Source organism: Canis lupus, chromosome 22 (genome assembly GCF_003254725.2).
Source record: "Canis lupus dingo isolate Sandy chromosome 22, ASM325472v2, whole genome shotgun sequence".
Lineage (NCBI taxonomy): Eukaryota > Metazoa > Chordata > Mammalia > Carnivora > Canidae > Canis > Canis lupus.
Window position 1 is genome coordinate 57,882,492 of NC_064264.1, and position 17,476 is coordinate 57,899,967.

At 39.9% G+C, this 17,476-nt stretch overlaps 1 protein-coding gene and 1 long non-coding RNA gene across 2 annotated transcripts in view; one reads left to right on the plus strand and one right to left on the minus strand.

Annotated features, from left to right (window-relative positions):
• Positions 1-17,476, plus strand: part of MYO16 (myosin XVI) — a 481,094-nt gene that overhangs the window by 446,311 nt on the left and 17,307 nt on the right. The window contains exon 35 of the mRNA XM_049099266.1: positions 6,468-6,559. Within this exon, the coding sequence (XP_048955223.1) occupies positions 6,468-6,559 (92 nt within the window). The remainder of the gene's footprint in view (positions 1-6,467; positions 6,560-17,476) is intronic.
• Positions 6,368-10,402, minus strand: LOC118351960 (uncharacterized). The gene is made up of 2 exons (XR_004808273.2): positions 9,742-10,402; positions 6,368-6,763 (listed from the first exon to the last, which is right to left on the minus strand). It is a non-coding gene; the product is annotated as an uncharacterized LOC118351960 (long non-coding RNA).

A 17,476-nucleotide genomic window follows, 5' to 3' on the forward strand; every position in this document is an offset into this window, starting at 1 on the left:
CCACCAGAGCACCAAACCACAGTGATTCTGGAAACATCTAAAAATGCCTTTTGTCAGTCCTGCTCGAGATAGATCCAGAATGCTGGCAAAGGATCCTTTCTTTGAGCCCATGAAAAACATTCAAATATACATTTTGCAACATCACTTTGTTTATGGGAATTGTATAGATTCTTTGGAACTCATATTGTTGTCTGATTCAAAGGCCAACTGCCAGGGGAAGCAAGCCTTCACATGACAATCTGGAATATTGTGTAAATATCTATTTTCAGCAGCAGAAGGTAGCTTTGCAAAGAAAGCTAGCTCCTCGGACATTTAGAAGGCCCTGCCCCACTGCATCTGGCTAAAAATATTTTGAAATCATATCAAATAATGGCTAATTTGGATTTCATTTAATTAACTTTTCCCCACTGTAGTTGAAAAGTCAGGATTCAAAATGGCTGGGTTGAAATGCCCACTCAACTCTTTCCTGGCACTGTTGCATGGTCCCTGTGTGCCTCCGTTCAGACCCCAGCTCTCATGCTTACGAACTCCATGCCTGGGAGCAAATTACTTAATCTGTCTGGGTCTCAGTTTTCTCATCTTAAAAATGGGGATAATTAAAGGGCCTGCCTTATGAGATTGTTATGAGGGTTTAGTACAATGATGTTAGAACAAATTGGTGTTCAATAAACGTTACCTATAGATAGGTATCATAAAAGCTTAGATACTATAGAGCTAGAAAATCACTGAAAATGTGTCTAATAAAAACAAAAATGCATGATGTAGTTGAAGTATAAGGCAGTGAGTTAATTTGCCCAAGACCATACAGATTATAATGCTAGAATCGATGACTAATGACTTACTTACACATAGACCCCAGTGCCCCGTGTGTGTAGTCAAACATGCTTATCATTTTGGTGGCCTACACTGGTATTCAGTGTGATGACAGACATTACAAATTTGGAGCCTCAGAAATGAATGGAAATTGAGATATATGTATGGCTGGAGTTCCAAGGAAGGCTCTGTTTTTTCCCTTAGAGGGTTAGAAGATTCAAAATATTATAAAGGACAGGTTGGCATGAAGAAGCCTAGTGAAAGGCAAATGCACATCAGTCAACCAAAGCATTTATGAGGCACCAGTTGCATGCAGCCCTTATGCAAAGCATGCAGAACCATAGGAAATCTAACCAACTCAGGAGGTGCTCTGTTTGGAAAGGGGATCATATGTAGTGTTAACAATACATTTCAAGAGAAATCACAAAACAGAACAGCCAGTAACAAGTGTCAGATCAATGACATAAATAATGAGTGCTCTGTTGCCTCCAGATGGAAGAGATTCCTGTGGGCTGAGATTTTTTTTGAAATATTTTATTTATTTATTCGTGAGAGACACAGAAAGAGAGAGAGAGGAAGAGACACAAGCAGAGGGAGAAGCAGGCTCCCTGCGGGGATCCCGATGCAGGACCCGATCCTAGGACCCTGGGATCATGGCCTGAGCCCAAGGCAGATACTCAACCACTGAGCCATCCAGGTGTCCCGAGGTTTGGGATTTTCAGAATGGATCAGATTCAGAGTAGAAGGGCACACTTTCCAGTGAAGAAATGATGTTGAGCTTCTGGACAAGAGAACAGGGCACTCTAACAGAAGTTAGAAACAGTTTGAAGAGGAGGTTTATTCTGTGGGTTGGATTTGAAGTTAAAGAGTTAACAGGGACTCATGGCTGTCCACGGTGATTGCATAAATGATGCTTATAGCTTGGGAGTTTCAGAGGAGTTCCAGGATGGAAAGATAGAAAAGGCAGAGTTTTCAAGGAAGCTGGAAAAATGGGATCATTTTTAGCCTCAGAGGAAAACATTTAAGGACAAATGAGGGAAAATCTGACCACAGAACCATGTAGAGTGCCAAGCTTTTAGAAATCTCCCTTGAGAAGGGCAGACCTGGAGATACAGAATAAATGATCAGAGATAGAGGAGCACAGATGTCCAATTTCACAAAAACTGAGAGAGGCATGACTTAAAGATAAGGGGGTCCTGGATAGGCTGGGAGGACACGAAAGGAGGCTCAAACCTCATTGCTATTAACTCAACAAACTTAATTTCAGGGATTGTGACCAGCAGGTACTAACTGGTTCATTACACAAGATTCAGAGACACACCACCTCCTACAGCCCGCCCCATGCTTCTGTTCTTAGAAGACTTTCCATAAACCCGTGGGGTTTTACATGGAAGCTTTACCACCACAGAGGCTATTCCTTTTCAACATCCCCCTTACAAATCTCAAGGGAGTCCTGGATCAGGATCCACACCACACATGATGGGGAGAATGTCCTGAACCCCACTGCCCCTGAGCATCCTGGGGAAAGATTCCTTGCAAAGCTCTGAGCAGGACCCCACTCACAAGGAGAGGATGTACGGAGTCTCCTCCCTCTACCTGGACCCTTGATCAAAACTCAAGGCTGATGACTTCCTGACTCCCCATCTGCCAACCCCCAGTGCAGACCCGCATGTTCTATAGTGTTACTATTACATGGCCCCCATCAGCGGGTGGGGAATGCCTCCCCCAAGCCTCTGCCTGCTTTCTTTGAACAGAAGAGTGGGGAATCTGGGGGGCAGGATGCGGATGGCTGCAGAAGACCTGAAGACCTGAGCCCTTGCTATAATTTGGAAAAACATGGCTCCTGAAAATGATGGCTTCATATCAAGTGGGCTTGTTTAGCATTTTGAGGCCCACCGTTGGGGCCGTGGAAAGGACATGTTGAGGGCAGAGAACTGTATCCATCGGGAATGTCACTTCAGAATGTGGTCTGAGGAGAAGGCTGTGGCCACAAATAACGTAGAACATGTTTGTGAATGTGCAGACAATCTTCTGGGATGCAAGCCTTCAATGGGACTCAACAAATAAATGTTCAGATTAACCTGAACAGGATGGGACATCCCCTCCACACACATCACAAAATTTCAGCTCTGTAGGAACACAGTAGAATTCTCTACCCCAAGACTTGGGGGCTTTTCTGGGGCCTTTGCATAGCACACGGTAGCTGCAGAGGAAACCCCTGGCCTGCAGGAGAGATACATGTTCAAGAACTGACAGGTGAGATGACATGATTTCTAGGTCTTTTTTTTTTTTTTTAAAGATCTCGAGAAGTAAGTGAAACAAGATTAAAATAATGACTATCCCAAATCTTGGTGATGCGCAACTAGAGTTTCACTACATCTTCTCTTTACTTTTATATGTGTGTGAGGTTTCTGTAATAGAATGTTTTCAACACTTGTTATCTTAATAAGTAAAGTGGGTATGTTAATGTACTTCTACGTGCATTTTTTGAACATTTATTGCTTATTTTTATTATTTAGTGCTTACTTACTTTCTTTCCTCTCACTACATATTCTTTGCCATGTTTTAAAATCTGACAGCAGGTTCTTTATTTTGATCTGTAGGGTGCTTTAAGAATAGGAAAGCCTTTTATTTAGTATATTTAAATGTTCTGTATTGTTCTTTTTTAGTTGGCGTTTTATTTTTATGATATTTTAGCATATATTTATTTTTAAATGTTCAAATAGAGATACTAATCCATTTTTTCCTTCATGGGTTTTCTTTTTTTTTTTTCTTTTGGTGTCATTTTTAGATTATTTGCCTTTAAAATGTGCTGCTTCTCATATGGCAACAAGATAAAATATCGTATTGTTCAAAAACAAAACAAAATTAAACTCTGCCTTCTAACGTCCTCAGTGCTTCCCAGTTATAACTCTGTCTTCTGGCTCCCACTCCCTTTGGCACATTGGCCTGAGTGAGCTTCTCCCACCTGTTTGCTTCAACCAGCAAAGGTTTTCTGCACCCCAGGCTAGTTGGTCTCCTTTACTCCCTCCACCTGCACTTTCATGATGGGGAGGAGACACCACACACACCAAGGCTCACAGCACCCCTCCTCCCTCAACCGCCCCTCTGCACCCGGCTCTCCATCCCCATGCCTTCACCTGCCCTACCCTGACACCATCTGTCCCTCCCTTGTTGACCCTGCCACAGGCTCTAGGATCCGTGATTCCTTTATTCAACAGGTAAGAAAGGCCTCTTAACTCACCACTCAGGTAAAATGGCATCATATCCCTTCCCCATCTCAGAAACCCATGGTGCTGTCCATTGCCTACAAAATATTATCAAATGTCCATGGAATGGCATGTCAAGTGCTTCCCCTTGACCTTCCCTACCTTCCAGTACATCTTGCAGGGTCCTGCCCCCTCCCCCAGCCACACCCTCTCAGGGGCCCTTCCACTGGGTGTGGAGCCATCTGGAAATTTGATGTCTTTACCTAGAGTTCTCCCAAGCACATGCACCTTGACTTCTTCACCTTTCAGCGCATTCTCCTCCCAGAAGACTCAGATCCTTTGATGTCTCCACCACCACGTGCCTCCAGTCCCTTCATCAGAATCCATCCCTGCTCTCTCTAGGACCCTGCTCAATGTCATCTGTCCCCACTGCCTGACCCGTATCTCACTCCACTGTATGTTCTGGCTAAGGGTCACTCCTTTCTGTTTCATTGCATTTCCCAGTGCCTTATTCAGAGGGTGACCATAAATCTTAACTTTATTTAATTGACACTATATAAAGCACATCACGCTACTGATTTGGCTCTGAGTGTGTATCCTCCACGAGCTGACTTTGTTTTTATTCAGGGAATAAACTTCTAATTTATAATTCAGTTTTGAAAAATGGACCCCAACGTTCTTCCCCTTCCTCAGATTCCTGGTCTTAGTAAGATGTCCCTGAAGTAGATTTTCTAGATGTGGATGTTTGTCTTGCTTGTTGGTCATCACTCTGTTCCCCCCACGGACAACCACACTTTTGGCACTCCTCTTTCACGTGAAGCCCAGACTCTTTGCTGTGCTGGGCTGTGTGGACACACATTTTATTGCTGACTATCTGCTTATCTGGTTACCTGGAATTCCAGCTTGTAACTGATCTCAGATTTCCATCGTCCCATAGGTTTACCTGAAGAAGATGGATTCTCCAGGTTGTCTGTGAGCAGCTCTACACCCTCATCATTTCAGAGACAGAGAGAGAGCCACACCACCACCTGGTTTACACACCAGACCACTCTACCCGTGTTTGATTGGCCCCTTCCCCACATCTGTTACACCAGTCCTGAATACAGTATTCCCCCAGCCAACCTCAGACATTACTGTTGCTTCTGGCCAGGACCCATCTTTCCCCATGACCCCCATTTGCAGGCCTGTCGTTTTCCAAGTGCCGGCCCCAGTCTGCCCAGTCTGGACAAAGCTAACCTTTCCATGCCAAGGCATTTGTATATATAACAGGAAGATGGACTGGGGGCCTTGTTATGCGTTGGTGGGGTCTTGTGGACTTCCCTGAGAAACTCGCTGACTCCTGTAATTGCAGAAGTGCGCCATCATTTGCTAATGATCTTTAATTTAGGAAGTCTGTATATGTATAATCAATTACACCATCCTGGTTAATGATGATTTTAGGTAAGAGTAGCAATCACTTCATAATTTTAAGTCTCTGGATTGAGCTCATTCCATCAAGTGGCTTTTCTTTTTTTTTTTTCATGTATTTATTTTTCTTAGCGAGTCACCTGTGATGATATTCGATCCCTCTCTCCCAGGGATGATCTTGCCTCCCAGCGGGCATCTTTGGCTATCACACTGGTGAGGTGCTACTCCCACCTGGGGTAGAGACCAGGAATGCTGCCAAACCTCATACAGTGCACGGGGCAGCCCCACGGCAGAGATACGTAGCCCAAAGTGTCAACTGTGCTGAGGTTGAGAAACCCTGCTTCTATCCTAAGGAATCGTTATTTAACCCTCTGGTGCTCCAGAGGTCCTTTTGTATTATTTTGGTGGAGGACATACATTTTCTCACAGCTGCTCTTTATCCTACATGGTTGGTTAGGAATTGATCGCCGTGAAAGGACAGCTACCCTGACCTCTTCTGCCTAAAACTCTACCCAGTCTCTTCCTTGCCTTTGCATATGAAGGACCACGAGTCAACAGAGTTCATGTGACGTGTAGATTTGATAATGTCTTGTCTGTCTTGAATCCCCGCTTTGCCTCCCTGCAACTCCGCAGATGAAACACCAACTCCCCTCTGTAGCCAGTCAAGGAAACCACTCACTCTGTGTTCTACACGTGCTCTTCCTTCTGCCATCGCTACCTCACCAGGCAGCCCTCAGTCTCCAGGAGAGTTTCCCTCCTCCCTTCCAGTACTTCTTTACTCAACTTGTGCCTCTATGGAACATTTCTTGATTCCCACCGCACTGCTTTTTTCCAGCATATTTCCTCTTCTCTTAAATGGATCTGCAGCAGTACTTGTGTCCCCATGTTCCCTTGGGAAATTTATTATTCAGGGAGTATTTACTGACCATTTCAATCCATGAACTTGAACAATTTGAGTTTATTGCAGTAAGTACACGGCTTGTCTTATTTGGGGGAAGGATACACAACTTAACGACTTCTTGGCATTAACCTCCATAGGTTTACCTGAAGAAGATGGATTCTCCAGGTTGTCTGTGAGCAGCTCCACGCCCTCATCATTTCAGAGACAGAGAGAGAGCCACACCACTCAGGTAATGACCCCGACATAGTCACGGTTGTCGTAATAGCTGGAATTAAGTGACGAGCAGACTCCCATGAAAGTGTGACCAAGAATGTATGTCCTTCCCACACTAGAGAACACAGTTGTCCTCACTTAGGCCCTAAGTGTCTTCAGCGCAATGTCCTTCTTTCTCCTCTTCTATCTCAGAGGCTCCAGCTTCTGTCTCTAGCTCCAGCTAGAAAGAGAAGAAGAAGAATGTCCAAAACAAACAAAAATTAACAAATGCTTTTAAGTTGAATATTGTAGACATAATTTATGTTGTGGTATTTAAAAATCACTGTCAGGTGAAGATGACATTACATCCCTGCAGTGATGCTAATACGTTCTCTGCATTTGACCTCAGCCAAAGTAGGAGGACTTCAGGTGCCAGCGGTGTGGAAATAAAATGCTTGAGGCACCTGTGGGTTTATGCCATTATTTCTCAGTTTCCTGAGAATAAATTCCACATAACACAGATTCATTTATAATGTGGTAGTATATGGGGCACCTGGTAGAAGATATAACACTTTATCTTGGGGGGCTGAGTTCAAGCCCCACTGTTGGGTGAAGAGCTTACTTTAAAACAATAAGTAAATAAAGGAAAAGGAAATAGAGCATATGGTCAGAACACTATAAAATCAACATGAGATTACAGTCCACAAAGCTCTTTGATGCGTTTCAGGGATTTTGTGTGTATGCTTGATGTGTTCAGCCTTAAAAAGTTCACCAAAATAAATATTATCACTTCAAGAAAAAAAATCACGAGGGTTTTTAGAAAGAAAAAGGATTTATATCATATGATCTAGTGTTCTTTTTATGCTGAATTTTAAAATATAGTTTTAGTCATTATCTTCAGGAAGATGAGTTTGCATTCAAGATGACACAACCAACAATGTATAAAGAGCCTGTTACCAATATTGTCAACATTATTGCTTTAATAACAGGATTATTTCACATGAAGCTACAGTACAACTTTTATGATGTCAAATATCTACATAAAAATCTTTAAAAGGGGGCCCTGGGTGGTTCAGTTGGTTAAGCATCTGCCTTCTGCTCAGATCATGATCTCAGGGTCCTGGGGTTGAGCCCTGTGTTGGGCTCCCAGCTCAGTGGGGAGCCTGCTTCTCCCTCTGCATCTGCCACTCCCCCTGCTTGTGCTCTCTCACTCTCTGTCAAATAAACAAATAAATTCCTTAAGGAAAAATCTGTAAAAATAAGTCAGTCAAGTATCCCGATGTTACCATAAAATCAACAAGCCAGCCCCTGATGCACTTTCATCTGAATATTTGGCGTTATATAGACAGGTCCATCGTCATCAGCTGAGATTTTTCTAAATAACACTGATGAGGGAGTGAGAAAAATCAATAACTGTAATCTTAAAAATAAATCTTACAGTAGGCAGTCTGCTGAAATCACTTACACCTTTATATAGGTACTGAAATAGAAAGAAAATACGGAATGGTTACAGTAACAGATCGTCCTAATCTCCCCCTCCATTCCTTGGAGATGCATTCACTTTACTTTGTAAGCCTTACAGATGCTTTATCTAAGGTAATTCCCGGGGGGGATCCTACTTACAATGAACTTGTAAGACTGATTCCGGTACCTTAGAGCCCAGAGGCAGGCCAAGTGACACCCTTTCCAGGGCACCCACTACAATATAGTTCATAGAAAAAGGGCAGCCCGGGTGGCTCAGTGGTTTAGCGCTGCCTTCAGCCCAGGGCCTGATCCTGGAGACCCGGGATCGAGTCCCACGTCGGGCTCCCTGCATGGAACCTGCTTCTTCCTCTTCCTGTGTCTCTGCCCCTCTCTCTGTGTCTCTCATGAATAAATAAATAAAATCTTAAAAAAAAAAAAAAGAGAGAGAGAGAGAGAGAAAGGGTTGATTTTGAAAGAAGGCACATAAGGTAGGCAGCTTTGTAGCTCTTCCCCTGATTTTTCTTAGATTTGGCTAAGAAGCAAAGAGAGATGGGAAATATCACCAGGAATAAGTTTCTATCCCTAGTTTTCAATACAGGTGTTCTGTTCAGGTGCAAAGGCTCTACCTCACGGTGTCTCTTTTCCAGGAAGCAGGAAACTGGGCTCATTTTCTTCCTGTCATGGTAGGACACATTTCTCACTGTTGACAAGCTTTAAGACTTACGTGAAATTGCACATGAAATGGCCACATGCCTTTCAGCATAAATGTCTCTTGTGTGACATTTATACATGAAATGTGGACACCTACAGACATACTGCCTTTTAGATTTTCTACTGATGCAATTAGATAAGAATTCTATAAAATCAGTCCTGGGCTGATTAGATATGTAGTAGTAAAATTAAATGTTGACTACAGATTGAATTTCTTGTTACAGAGATCTATAGTCTAATTAGCATCATCCGTGATTTTAGTGAAATCTCTAAGATAAAATGTATGTGCATTATTGTATATAGAGAAAACAGGAAATAGACTCAGTAATTTCTCAAAGATCATAGGGAAAATTCAGGCTGCCTGGTTTGAATGGATGCCAAGATCATAAGTCCTGTTTCTGAGAATGAACTTACCAAAAACCCTTTAAAAAGAATGGGGGAGGGCGCCTGGGTGGCTGAGCCAGTGAAGCATCTGCCTTTGGCTCTCGTCATGATCTCAGGGTCCTGGGATTGAGCCCCACATCGGGCTCCCTGCTCAGTGGGGAATCTCTTTCTCCCTCTCTCTCTCTGCCTTTCTGCCCTCCCATGCCCGCTCATGCTTGCTCGCTCACTCTCTCTCTGCCTCAAATTAATTAATTCTTAAAAAAAAAAAAAAAAAAAAGAATGGAGGAGTCATCCAACTTTTCATAAAATTTGACGAATTGTTAGTCAAGACAAAATTCACACTGGCCATGGTGGACATTTGTAATTTGGCTTCTTAGTTGCCAGTCACATGTTAAGGTTTCTCATGATGAAACTGTAAGGGGAGAGACCCCCCCTTTCCCTCCGTCCTTTGAGAGCTAGACAAACACACAGTCAGTCTATCAACCGTGGATAATGGAGTGAGAGACATATAATGGAAGGATGAGAAAAGCAGATGTCACCAAGGGGGTGACAGGTGACTTGATGGCTCCTTTCCATGGCAACTGTTAGGCAGCATGTGACCACTGCCAGCCACTGAACCCACCTTGATTTCTGTCCCCTTGCCACATGCCTTTGTCTCACCTTCCAGTAAGGGCTCCACCTGCTCAGATGTGTAGAGTTTTTGTTGCTTGCAAATAAGAACTTGAATACCGATAGAGATGTAGAACATTTTCTTATGAAGGTGGCGCCACAATGAGTAGTCGTGGTTTCTTTCCTCCAGGTGCAAGCATAGAGACAATGCAGCTTACGTCCTCTTCCATCTCACATTGTTTACAAATTTGCAGCACATAGTGACTTTTCATAAAAGTAGTAAAAATAAATTTCACTTGAAACATTTGTAAATTGTGAAAGCCGGGACATTCGCGCATCTAGACTGTGGCTGGGTTCGTGTGTGCTCCTCCTAGGGAAGGCTCGGTAGGTCCTTGCCGTGGGGCACGCCTTGCACGGCCCTCAGCACAGGTACAACTGGCAGTGAGTGTGATACCATGAAGTCTCACACGCTGGCCCCGATGGGGTGGGCGGCTCTGTGGCACTTCCCACTGCTGAGCCCTGGAATCTCAGAGGTCGTAGAAGCCACTTTAGGTTGGTTTTGAAATTAGATAGCACTTATAAAAATCATATGCCATTTATCTACTTTAAAAAGTAGCTTTTTAAAAGAAAAGTGCGTGCTATTCAGCATGATGAGATCCCTCCAAAGTAACCCCATGCATGGTAGGAGACTCAGCGGGGAGTGAAATTCTGAGAACACCTTCCAACTCAGAGTGACTTAGCGTTTTTTGGCTGTGCTTGCCATCCTCTGCTGACTCAGAAGGCCGGGTAACCTGACACAGGATCCCCACGGATTATAAATAGAGCAAAATCGTGAACCGTGTGGCAGGTGGGGGCCCAAAGGCAGGAAGGTACAAGGACAGGGTGAATAAAATAAAATGTTTAGTTCTTGCCCTTGGCCTGAAATTGCTAGTTACATATCTGCTCAGGGCTCTCTGCTTGATATTACAGAATGAGCTGTTTCCTTTTTTCGCTTGAGCATACCTTGTTTGTATTTACATCTTCCTTTTTATTTTTCCAACTTCCACTTCACGCTCTCTTATTCCTCTCAGATGTCTGTTCTCCACAGCGATATTGTGTGGCCTACGAGCTTTGATTTTCACTGTGGCCATTTATCGTTATTACTTACCTTTTTGTTATGACTTTTTAAAAGAAGTTAAGAAGTTATTATTAATATCTGTCATTTTCAAATATTCATTGTCAGAAATCATCGATGGTCACTGATAAAATAGTGTCAATCCAGCACCCAAGAGCTTAATAAATATCCAACCTACTCCCGACACAGCCACCAAAGATTAGGTGCCCTAATCAATGTATGATTGATCCACAATCAAGAGACAAATTGTTATGTGGTTTGTTTTACTGAACCATCAAAGAAACCTTTCTGTAATGTCACATATCAACAAAATGAAGTATTGCTGGGCTCTAAATAAAGCCAGTGCCTTCCTAGAGTATTCATTGTTTTGTCACGTGGACTGCCTGAAATATATCCTGGCAGGAAAAAGAAACAGTGTGCTAGATAAAATAACAAAACGTAGACACATTTAGTTCAACCATTAAGGGATCATTCTAAAGCACATGGGAGGAAATAGAAATTAGATAACCACTTCAAAAGGACACATATGTGTGACTCATTGATAAGGTACAAACAGAAGCAGATCTAGCATAGAAAGATCTTTCACGCAGCTGAGGTTTCAGGGAATCAGTATGCACCCCTCGTGATTTCCATATTATGTGCAAGAAATGAAGGCAGTAAATTAATTTGATGGTATGAGTTGAATGGCAGCGTTTTCAACAGAAAAGAGACCAATCCCGTATACATATATTTCCAGAAACTTGGAAAATAAGAAAACAAAATAAAATCTTATATTTTGTAATTTTCCTTCATAAAATTGTACCATATGTATATCCAAAATATATTGAAATGCATGGTGTTTTTCTGGTGAGCACATTGACTATTATCAATGAAGAGATAATGCAATGTTAAGAACTATTAGAAGAATAAGAAGTAAAAAGGTTTTGTGCTGTCTCTACATGCTTACCTTCTGCAGTGAGCCAATACCATTGCACAGGGGAGTGAGTGACATCGCAGCAGAGATAATGTGGCTGACTACAAATTCTAGCTAACTTCAGAATTTCAATATTCATTTAATTAACTAAATTTAATTTTTAAAATTAAAGAAAGGAAAAAACCAGAAGAACTGGCTATGAATACAGTAATTGTTATTTAACATGGGGGTAGAGAAAGTAGCAATTAGTTTTCAGATAGAATAAAGAAAATATATATAACATGACAAGTCTGCCCCACAATATAACAAGTGTTTACAAACAGTGCTTGCTGTATTATCTTGTTTTGTTTTGTTTTTTTTCAGGGTCAGTATTCTGACCATCAATTTGGATTCTAACATAGTAGATGCTATCTAAAATATGCAGGTTAGACAGATTCGGGAGGACCCAGCACTTACCAGGGATTTGGATAAAATGTGGCATATATATAATTTTGAAACATATTTTGTTGTGCTATATAAATGTAGGGGAAAGAAGCACAGTGAGCAGTAAAACACTCGACTCAATCTTCACACTTTTGCATATTTGCTCTGACACCATATATATATATATTTTAGAGAAATCTATACTCCAGGTCCTGATCCCATCCCTGCCTGCCACGCTGGGGTGTGTCCTATTCTGAAATGACTGCAGAACCCTTGTGCATATTTACACTTTCACTGGTACGGATGTAGACATAAACTAAATCACATCCACACGTCATAATGGATGCTTGGCATGCTTTTAAAATCATGTATCAAAATAAATAAAATATAAAATAAAAAAATAGTAAAATAAAATAAAATAATCAAGTATCACTCTGAGCAGATTATTCTGCAGATTGTTTTGCTGTTATACTTGTTGAGGTGATGTTCCCCCATTTTGATACATGTTGCTCTCATTTGCTGTTTTATTCTGCGTATTAGCTCAAGGTTAAAGGTAAAGGCCTGCAGGTGGAGCTGTCCAGGGGAGGCAGCAGGAAGGGAGATTACAGTGGACACACTCAGAGGCATGGAGCACAATGCTGCATTCAAGTTCCCTCAAAAAACGCAGCAGGGAACAAGTCCATGGGAAGAGAAAAGCTGAGGGAACACCAGCCCATCTGGAAGGGTTGGTCTCACCCTGCTGCCATCTTGGGCCCCAGTGGATACCAGTGACTCTGGCAGCCACATTGTCTTCCTCCAGATTTTCACAAAGTGGTTGGAGGTGCCTCTTGGGTCCTGAGAACCCTAATCCAGTGAGCTCCTTGAAAGATGCAGAGAAATGATGCTGAACACCCAGTGACAATATGGTAGCATGGACTTTTATGCCCAAACATTTATCAGAGGGCTATAAGCAGGGACAGCATTAGCACAGATTCTTACTGGTGCCTCTAGAAGCTCTCTTTCAACACCTTAAAAAAAAAAATATATATATATATATATGTATGTATAAATATTTTATATTTTATATATATTATGTTTTAGGTGTAAACATGCCTCTTCCACTTTGAACTTTTCTCAGAAACAAGTTTTACATAAATATATTCATGACATTTCTTAAGAACAAAGGTTTACAATTGGACAAAGTGGAGTGGAAAACGTTATCAAAAACAAGTTTCCAAATTATTACTGCTACAAATAATGCCACAGTGAAAATGATAGAATATGCCCCTAACTCATAATTAGAGAAAAAAAATATCCAAAGGTTTCCCCTAGAAATGAAAGTGCTGCATTTCTGGGTATGCACATTTTCAACATAGGAGTTATTGCTAATTATTCCCCAACATAGTGGAACCAATTTTATACACCTCTAAAAGGGAATGCTTTGCATTTCTGTTCTGGTAATCACTTGGTTTCATGAGTAATTTTTTTAAACCATTGTGATTAAGTGCAAAACAGATCTTATTATGGATTCATTTTACATTTCCCTGGTTGCTATAATGTGTTTTTTCATATGTTCTCAGACCTAGTATTCCAAAGGCATCCTTTTCCTATTTCTGAACAAGTTTGCATGAGTTTCTTGATGATTTTCAGGAATTCTTTACATATTCTGGGTCATATTCCTTGCTAGTTGCATGCATGACAAACATGTGGCTTATAGTATTTTCTTAGTCTAACTAGAAGCTTGTCAACTTTGGGGCATCTGGGTGGCTCAGTAGGTTAAGAATCTGCCTTCAACTCAGGTCATGATCCCAGGACCCATGTCGGGTTCCCTCTTAGCAGGGAAGCTGCTTCTCCTTCTCCCTCTGCCCCATCTCCTGGTCTTCTCTCTCATGTTCTCTCCCTCAAATAAAATCTAAAAAAAAAAAAAAAAAAAGTGTATCAAATTTATTGATCTTTTAAAAATAGCTTTTGATTACATTGATATACTCTATTTTTTTTCATTGATTTCTGTGCTCTTTATTACTTCCTTCCTTCTGCTTGCTTTGAGTTTAATTTGTTCTATTTCTAGTTACTTAAATAGCAAGCATAGACAATTGATTTGATGCCTTTTTTCCTAATAGTATTTAATGCAATAAATTTCCAACTCTAGTTATGTTAGTTGCATTCTGAATATTCTGATACATTTTGCTTTTATTTTCATTCAATTAAAAATGTTTTCTATTTTCCCATAGGATTTCCTCTTTGACTAATGTTTACCTTCCAAATATTTAGGGACATTTCAGATATATTTCTCTTTTTTATCTCTAGTTTAATTGCTTTATGATCTGGGAACATGCTTTGTATAATTTTATTTCTCTTCAATTTATCAGGAATTCTTTATGGCCCAGGATATGGTCTATCTTGTGAAATTTCCATGCGCATTTGAAAAGAAGGAGTATTCTGCTATTGTCAGGTAGTGATCTGGAAATGTCTATTGGGTCAGTTGGCTGACAGCGTTGTTGAGTGCTTCTGTATCTTGGCTGGTTTTCTGTCCACTTATTTTATTTAATACTGGGAGAAGAGCATCCAAGTCTCCAACTATAATTGAGATTTTTGCCTACTCTTTCTTTCAGTTTAATTAGTTTTTGCCTCATATATTTGGAAGTTCTGTTATTAGATGCATAGACCTTTAAGATTATTACATCTTCTTGATGAATAGATTTACTTATCCTTATGCATCTTTTCTTTTTTATTTCTAATCATACTCCTTCTTCTATGGTCTGCTTTGTCTGAAATTAATATACCCACTTCATCATTCTTTAGATCATGGTCAGCAAGGTTTTTTTTTTTTTTCCATCCACTTAATTATTTTTAATCAGCTGTATTAAGATATAATTCACATACCATACAATTATACCTTTAAACTATACAATTCAGGGTTCTTTAGTAATTCCTTAGGGCTGTGCAACTATTACCACAATCTAATTTTAGAGCATTTTCATCCCCTCCCCATCCCACCAAAGAAAATCCATCTCTTTACTTTGAACCTAATTATGTCTCTGTAGTTAACTCGAGATTTTTATAGACAATACATAGATAAGTCATGTTTATTTTTATCCAATCTGATAACCTTTGTATTTTAACTAGTGTGTTCAGACCATTTACATTTAATGTAAATATTGATGTGATTGACTATAGGTCTGTCCATTTTATTTTATTCTGTTTCTCACTACCATTTTTTGTTCATCTATTTCCCAATGATGCTTTATTTGGATCATTTGAACATTTCTCAGTATTCTATTTTAATTTATCTGTTGGTATTTCACTCTATGTCTTTGTATTTTTTTTCATAGCTGATTTAGCAATTGGAATATATACACACCCAACTTTCAGTCTGTTTGCATCAACCGTATTGTTCCTTTTAGCCTTTACTTTCTAGTCACCACATACATCTACATACATCTACAGTGACAAATATATTACATCTACATTCTTTACAGTTGTCCCATATTTTACATCTATTTTATAGTTGTTACATACTTTACATCTACATACATTGAATGTATTCTCCTAGGCAATGTTATAACTTTTGCCTTCAAATGTCATGCATGCTTTAAACAACTTCTGTGGAGAAAACTCTTTATATTGTCCCAGTACTTATCACTTCTGCAACTTTCCTTCACTCCTAAGTTCTGAGTTTTCTTCTACTACCATTCCCTTTAGCAGGCCATTCAGAGCAGATCGAAGAATGGTCCTAATTGCCTAAATCTGGGTATGTCTTTCTTCTCTTATTCTCCAAGTTTTGAATTCCTCCCACAATTCACTTGTTTTGGTTTATTTTTCTGGTCCTCATATAGATATGTATTTTGTTCAAGATATAGTTATAATTACTGAGATAAATAGGCTTCAGTGGACTTACTTCATGGTGGCCCAGCTAGTGTATTTATCACACATAAAGTGAAGAAAGTTAATATAGTGAAATTGATTAACCCTCATCTTTATAAGTTATGCTTTTGTTGTACTGTTCAAAAAAATCTTTTTTATCAAAAAATCCAAAAACAAATCTCTTAACTTGCTGCCATGAATATCTCTCTCTCTCTCCTCTCTCATATATATAAGTTTAGGGTTTGGGGGTTTTTGGTTGGTTGTTGTTGTTTTGTTTTGTTTTACATTTAGGAGTTTAAGCTACCTGGACTTTATTTTTGAGAATAGTGTACATTGACAATGTAGTTTGACATTTTCTTGTACCAATAACAATTGTCCTGTGCCTTTTGCAATATAGGACCAAGCTTCTGACTTCCTCTCAATGCTGTGCATTGCCTGAAATGGACTGTTTTCTGCATTTATCTCTGACCTTTTAGACCCTTGAATATGACTTTCCTCTTGATGGCCTTCCTTGAGCATTGCTTCTAAGCAAAGTAGTTAGTTGCCTCCGTAAGTTTGTTCCTGTAATTCTATAATGTACATCTCCTTTATATAATCTATTTTCTGTATTTTAATTATATATGTGTGTGTAGACCCTATATATTTTTGAGCATATAGATAATGCATTGGATGCATCTTAAACATTTTTGTACTCCAAACACCAAGCACTCAAAAAATTGCCGACTCAGTGTAATTGTCATCTGGTAGCAGCTTCAGATGCATTAAGAGAAGCAAACTGGTAGGATATTTCCTAATTTTCTTCAAATATTTAAAATCAAACTCATGTTAAAAATGTACCAATAAACTCAGTAATGGAATCACAGGCAGTTACATTACTGGTTAGAGGATATAAAAGTCACATTTTATATAGTGATTAGGTTCTAAAGTTGGCATGTTATGTGAAACTCACCTACAACAAAAAAGACTCTGGAATATCCCTTATTTTGCCTATAAAAAAACCAATATGTTTTATATAAGTAAACAGTATGTTTTCAATGTATACCACTTTGTACAATTATATGCATATATTTTTACACAATGTGTAAAACAACTTAAAGCATTAAGAACATAATATTTTTAATCTAAGGAAGTGAATTGCACAGAATTGAATTTTCAGAGGTTTGTTCGTTCATTCATTCATTCATTCATTCAACAAATATTTCCTGAGGACCAAGTTGTGCAAGACACAGATCTGGCACCTTTGGTCTACAAAACAAATATCCTTCCCTTCATGGGAGTTAAAATCTTGCATTGGGAAGCAACCAATAAGTAATATATACATACGTGTATAATATACTAAAAGGAAATAAAACATATTAAGAAAAGTAATCAGGATAAGCAAACCTGAGAGTGACAAGAGTGGGTATGGAGGGAGGTTGGGTTGAGTAGTGAGTTTAAGAAAGTAGATCAACAAAAGCTTCATTGAGCAAAGGCAGAGGAAGAAGTCAGAGAAC